The 6,944-nt window shown below is 44.5% G+C and overlaps 1 protein-coding gene across 1 annotated transcript; it reads right to left on the bottom strand.

Moving 5' to 3' along the window:
- Nucleotides 1-89: 89 nt before the first annotated feature.
- Nucleotides 90-6,265, bottom strand: LOC127300267 (probable phosphoribosylformylglycinamidine synthase, chloroplastic/mitochondrial). The gene is made up of 4 exons (XM_051330368.2): nucleotides 6,030-6,265; nucleotides 5,089-5,184; nucleotides 806-5,010; nucleotides 90-440 (listed from the first exon to the last, which is right to left on the bottom strand). Exons 2-3 carry the CDS (start codon nucleotides 5,152-5,154, stop codon nucleotides 811-813), a joined length of 4,266 nt encoding a protein of 1,421 aa, XP_051186328.1. The 5' UTR covers nucleotides 5,155-5,184; nucleotides 6,030-6,265; the 3' UTR covers nucleotides 90-440; nucleotides 806-810.
- Nucleotides 6,266-6,944: the final 679 nt, after the last annotated feature.

Below are 6,944 nucleotides of genomic sequence, written 5' to 3'. Positions count from 1 at the left end.
GGCAACGAATTCTTCCTTGTGTTAGCACGTACAGGCACAAGGTACAACGGACAAAATGGCTGTGCTTGCCAGAAAGAAAACTGAGGATATATTTATGTTGCCGAGCAGCCAGAGCATATAGCATTATAATCAGATAAAAGTGAATAACAGCACAACAGGCACACGCTCGGTTCAGCTGGTGAAACAGCATCATGGTCACGGGCATTGCTTATTTGGGCACTATCCAATTGAAAAATAGGCTATTCCAGCTCAACTTAGTAACTGAGGGGAGTAAGAAAAGAAAATACAGTAGCCAAGTTTTACTGCTAACTGCTGTTCTGTCACGAGTTTCTGCAAGGAGATAATCTAACATAGATATAGTTGTATTCAGTTGATCCACTGAAGGCTGCTCCATGAGCCCTCAAGCTTATAATAAGCCATACAGGCCATCAATTTGCTACCTGAAAAGTTCCAGAGGATAGGAATGGTAAGCAAAGTTGATTTCAGTAGAAGAACTCTGTGCAATCGCTAGTGGCATTTTCTGTTTCTTTCTATCGCGGTAGCAGTGAAACACGGAGGTAAGTACATCACAGATTCTGGATATGCAATAGTTGTCATGAAAGGTAACAAGGTTCAAGCACAAGTGGTGTTCAAGCTAAACCATACTATATGATAAAGATTCAGGTACGAGGGGACTACTACCAACATAAACAACAAGAATACCATTCACAGAAATTAGTGGTTTAAGTGTAGAATAGAGCAGTAAGTTATATCTAAGTAGACTGGAACCAAAACAAGGAGAAGATGTTTCAGGAGTCTGATTTACCTTCTCTATGAACACCATTCTCTTGCATTCTGGAACAGGCGCAACCAAGGACTGGGTCCACTCTTCTCAACCTGCCACCCCTTGGGATACCATGGATATTGCCACATCATAAAAGAACGCTCAGGGTGTGGCATCAAAGCAAGATGCCTTCCATCTGGGGAGCAAAGGGCCGCAATACCAAGCGGGGATCCATTGGGGTTGAAGGGATAGACCTCAGTCACATTATTAGCATCATCGCAGTATCGCAGAGGGGCCAGATTGGACTTAACAACATCAGATAAGACATTTTCATCTGGGAATAAAGCTCTCCCTTCACCATGAGCACTCCAGATGCCCAAAGTAGAGCCTTCCATACCTTTCAACATTATAGAAGGAGAGTCCCCTATGGCCACACTAATAAACCGGCATTCAAAACGACCAGATTCATTGTGAGTGAACCTTGGCTGGGACATGTCTCCCCCTGCACCAAGGGAGCCTCCAATGTCTGGTCCTGGCACCCAACCAAGAAGAGCCATGAGCTGACACCCATTGCACACTCCAAGGCTGAACGTGTCCGATCTATTGTAGAAGTCCTGGAACTGCTGTATAAGGGGCTGGTTGAACCTGATAGACGCAGCCCAACCTTTCGCTGAGTCTAGAACATCTGCATAGCTAAAACCACCAACAAATGCAATCCCACGGAATTCTGTTAGAGAAGCCTTTTGATTCAAGAGATCCGACATTGTGACATCCCACGGTTCAAAACCAGCAGCATGGAATGCAGCAGACATTTCCCTATCACTGTTGCTCCCTTCTTCACGAATAATGGCAACCTTTGGTTTCAAGGATGAAGTCAATAGTTTCTTATCTGTAAACCTGGGTGTGAAAGACAAATGCCATGGAGGTGATGTTCGACTTTTTAAGCCTTCTTTCTCAAGCTTGACACAAGACTTCAGACGCTGTAGCTCCTCAAGCTGGAAACTTGTTTCTTCCCACAGATCTCTGAGGTCCGACATTCTTTCCTTCAAGCGCATTTCACCATCAACAAGCAGCTCTATTTCTGGCGCTGCAGTAACTTCTCCTATCACATTAGCAGAAACCCCCGCTGCTTGAAGCTTTTGCTTTACAACATTAAGGTCTTCTGAGTGCACTTCGATAAGAAGACCAAGCTCCTCGGCGAAGAGTGCTTGAAGAAGCTCATTATCTTTTAATTCTATTTTGAGGCTAACACCACAGTTGCCAGCAAATGCCATCTCAAAAATTGCAACAATAAGTCCACCATCACTAATGTCATGACCGGCAGAAATTAGGCGTTCACTGAGCAACTCTTGCACAGCCTCAAAGACTTTCTTCAAGTAAGGGACATCTTCTATATCTGGGCAGTCATTTCCAATTTGGTCAAACGCTTGTGCAAGAGCAGAGCAACCGAGCCGTCGTTTCCCTTTAGCTAGGTCAATGTGCAACAAGACTCCATCATTCCCAAGCTTTAAATCTGGAGTAACCGTCAGAGTTATATCAGGACATGTCACGTAAGCACTGATGACAAGATTTCCAGGAGCCTTCACTAGCTCGCCATCACATTCAGCTGCCATAGAAAGACTATCCTTTCCTCCATCAATTGCAATACCAAGTTCAATCATGCAGTCAGCCATTGCAACAGCGGCATCATACATATCGGCTCCCTCTCCATCAAGCTTTGCAGCATACATCCAGTTGCCACTTGCCTTGACATCAGCAAGGGAAGAAACCTTAGCCCAAACCAGGTTGGTCAATGCCTCTCCAACAGCAAGTCTTGCCATGGCCTCAGGATTAAGTAAACCCTTTATTGGTTGTTCCCCAATGGCGCATGCACCACCTGTCAGATCTGTATATGTCTGCGCAATTACAGCAACATCAGCAAGTGGAAGTTGGAGAGGGCCAACTGTCTGCTGTTGTGCAACAAGACCAGTCACACACCTGTCAACCTTTGTGGTCAAGAAACGCTTTGAACATACAGAAGGAAGCTTCAATACTCGCTTAAGAACATCCATTAGTGTGACCTCAGGTGCAATGTCTAAGGGCTCACCCACTCGAGAAACTCGCTTGAATTCAAAGGTTTTCTGAGGCATGTCTCCTAGAACTTTTTCGAGCTCAAGATCAACAACGGGCAGTGGAGGAGGAAGGCCACTCAACTTCGCATGCTCCACAGCAGCACTGTCAATCAACACGATCTTTCCACTACCATCAATTTCCCCAAGGACAGCCATGGAAACTCTTTCTCTCTCACAAAGTGACTGCAACAGGCTTCTGCTCTCAGGCTTCACCAATAATGCATCTTGTTCCTGGTATTCAGCACCCCAGATCTCTAACACAGACAATGTGTGATCACCAACTATAACTGAGCGGATATCGATTACAGCACCCTTGGGATAAATTATTTCTTTAACAACATTGCAATTTCCTCCAGCTCCCTGGTCATGAATGCTGATGATTGGGTTATTCTCTCCCATTTCTGCACATGCCCTGATCACACGATACAGTTTTTGCGACATCTCCGCATCTCCACGCTGCACTGCATTGAAATCAAGCTCTGCATCGTTCTGTCCACTAACCATACTTGAGGCAGCACCACCACCCATACCAATTCGGTATGCTGGACCACCAATCTTCACAACTAGCATGCCGATTTCTGGATCCCCTTTAGATATGTGTGCATGGTCTATTTGCCCGATTGCTCCACTGAACATTATTGGCTTCAGCCATTCACGGCGCTCCCCATTTGGTAACCTCGAACCAAAATTTCTTGTAAATCCCTGAATTAAAGGCTCACCAAACTTGTTCCCATAATCAGAAGCACCGTCACTAGCGTCAATAAGAATCTGCAATGGAGGAGCTAAGTTTGATGGGTATGAAAAAGATGAATCCTCCCAGGGTGCATATGATTCTTCCATTTGAAGATTTCCAACGCAATAACCAGCAGTTGAAGCAACAATGAATGAACCCTTTCCAGTGGCATGTGTGTCTCTTATACGGCCACCTGCACCTGTTTCAGCTCCTGGGTAGGGCGCCACAGCACATGGAAAGTTATGGGTTTCTGCTGTGAATAGAATTCCAAGTTCGCGCATCATAATAGATAATGGTGAAGTGGAACCTGGTAGCACTGGACGTAGGTGATTTACTGGGTAACCTCTTATTGCACTTGAGTTATCCTTGAATCCAATGATAGAGTTATTATGATTAGCTTTCAAGGGACTCTTTACTAACTGAAACAAAGTACTCGCCATGGTCTCTCCATCTATGTCAATCTTTCCATTAAAAAACCAATGTCTGCTGTGCTCACTATTGGATTGTGCTATGTCAAACAGTTCCACAGTAGTTGGATTGCGCTTGATATCATCTCTGAATAGATGGGTGTAGTACTTGATATCTTGTTCATCAAAAGCCAGGCCCATTTTCAGATTTATTTCCTCCAGTGCTTGCCGTCCCATTTCCATGACTGGTATAACACTTACAGGTTCTGGAACTACATCTGACTGAAATGATGTGAGCTTGCTAGGATAAACACACTCAGTCATTCTGTCATGAACCAAAGCAGCAAAGGTGTTGAGTTGGCTTTCGTCAAGTGGGACACTACCAGGCTGAAGGCACAAAAGATATCTTCTAGATCTCTCCAAGCGAGTTACTTCCATTACTGATAGAGCTTTACAAATTGATACAGCATTTGTCGAGAAAGCTGTTGAAAATGTCATCCGCGGACCGACCTCAACGAGGAATGAATAAGGACTCCCAGAAACTTTCTCCTCCAGAAAGCTCCCAGTTTGTAAGTTCTCAGGTTCGTAAGTTTCAGCTAGGAGCCACTGAAGTGTTGCGAGCTTCTCAGAACTTAGTGCATTCTCCAACTCAACATTGAAGCATTGCTCAGTCTTAATGTCAATAATACTAGAAGAAACCTTTGCCTGCACTTTCCTGAGTAACTCCTCTGTCTCACTCTGCTGAAGAAATGGCTTGCGGTAAAAGTGAATAATTCTTGAAACTAAGTCCGAGTCACCAACAGATTCCTCTATCAATTGACTATTAACACCCCTAGATACTGCGGCACTTTGAGCAGGCACTGATCGGATGTTCGGAACAGTAACTCTTCGATTAGGTAACCAGCACAGATGGCGTAGATCCAAGCAATGTCGAGCCATTCGTGACTTTCTCAAGGAAGGGCCTCTTGCAGAGACAAAACTATGCCTTTGTTTTCCCTGGGGAGAACATACAAGATAACGATTATATATAGAAGATAGAAGCATGATCCGGTGATGGTTCAACTTGGTGCATACCATATTAGCAGGAAAGCTCTGAAGACGTAGCATATTGTTTCCTATCATTTCAGCAGGAGATGCCATATTAATGCAAGTCTAAGATACTCCAAGAGCCTGCGAAACACAGAACATGAAATCAGGCACTGAGCATAAGTGAAGTTTAATCTGCAAACCTGCAAGTGTTGAATAGATGAAATTGATTTTATTATGTTTTCAGTGCACACGTATACCCACTGCAAGACCAAGATCGATATGTTTGTTCAGTGCTCCAGGATACAGGAATAAAAATACAGAGTGGTCATTAATAACGGACACAAACCGCCCCCCCCCCCCCCCCCCCCTAGGCAGTTTATACAGAAACAATTCAAATAAACAACCAGCTTGTTTAATCCAAATGTTCATGAAATTTCAGTATTTCAACAATCACATACTCACGTAGACATAGTTCATTAATTCCTTGTTTGTGCGAACCAGAAGGCACCTACAAATGATATGGAATAGATTTATAGAAGGTCTGTCAAATGCAAGTTATTTTGTCTGTAGAAAAATGAACGATTTCAATCCAGGTTCAGGATAAGACCGTGCACACACAAAACAAAAAGTAGAGCCAGCAGCTAAAGCCAAGAAGTTCGTCAGTACTTGCAACGGCCAAAATGACACTTAGAATCTTAGATGTCCCCTATTTGCTACAACCAGCAAAGATGAAAGCATATGCGATCGAAATTAGCAACCGCGGAAAAAACACACGATAGATAAATTATTATTAGGAGATAACACCTGAATAACGAGAATTAAATCTAGCACGTCGAACACGAACAACTGAAAAGGCTAAAGAAGAGAGGTGAGGGCCTGACCGAACAAACGAGCATCAGTATGCAGATGCAGGTATGCAAATACGCAAGCTACGGAGCGGACATGAGCGGTGAGTGCAGACTCCAGACTGTGCAGTGATATATTACCGGCGAGGATGGCGCGCGCGGGTCGGCGCCGGTGAGCCGACGGTGGAGCTGCGGGACGATAGTACAGGAGACGAATACGGGAGGCACGAGCGGAGGACGCGTGGCTCCGGCGGGGGGGGGGCGGCGGTGAGCTCGCGGTACGGTGGAAGAAGTGGCGGCCGGCGGTCACCAGCGGGCGAGGCGGCGCAGAGCAAGGACAGGGACAGCAGTATCGGAACGAGCGGCGGCTAATAGGGATTCTCATTCTTCCCCTGCCTTTTGTTTCCTTTTTTCACTTCACCTTGGGCCGTGGTCTTTCAACGTTGTTCTTTTCTCAAGTGGGCCATCTTTGCGCGATCACGTCAGAGTTGGACCTCTTCGTCATTGGGCCGGTTGCGGAGAGTCTTGCACTATGTTTTTTTTTCATCAAATAATGCAAATGGTACATTTTTTCGAAAATGGGAATATATAATATCAAGGAAGTACCAATTACATCTATCATATGCAACAATAAAATATAAATGTATTAATATCAAGATATTAATTTAAGAATGCAAACTACCAAAAAAAGATGAAGAGAAAAAAAATATGGCACCTGGGAAAGTGATCAATGACTCGCAGTAGCATGGAAGGAACACCACCATTAACAACATGTAGACTACGAAAGAGGCTCTCTAGCAGAAACGGCTCAAGGAAGGAAACGGTGCACCAGTATTATTGTCGCATGATCTAAACAAGTCAGGTCATAGGACCTGAAATTTGCGGTTGCGATAAGCATCTGGAAGAATGGGGCACCAATTAAGTGCAAAATATTCATGTGGTTGGAAGTGCAATATCGTCTTTCAACGATGGAAAGGAGGATGAGACACGGCCTGTAAACCCAAACTTCATCATGGTTTGTCTACCTCCCAGAGAAAAGACAAGCTTGATCACATT

This window comes from Lolium perenne, chromosome 1 (assembly GCF_019359855.2).
Source record: "Lolium perenne isolate Kyuss_39 chromosome 1, Kyuss_2.0, whole genome shotgun sequence".
Taxonomy (NCBI): Eukaryota; Viridiplantae; Streptophyta; class Magnoliopsida; order Poales; family Poaceae; genus Lolium; species Lolium perenne.
This window is presented reverse-complemented; position numbering and strand designations above follow the sequence as displayed.

What these genes read in the sequence shown, in the direction of transcription:
- LOC127300267 (XM_051330368.2), bottom strand. Translation starts at nt 5,154, where the DNA reads ATGGCATCTCCTGCTGAAATGATAGGAAACAATATGCTACGTCTTCAG. An exon ending in AGAGCTTTCCTGCTAATATG is followed by an intron (nt 5,011 to 5,088) that starts GTATGCACCAAG and finishes TGTTCTCCCCAG; the next exon opens with GGAAAACAAAGGCATAGTTT.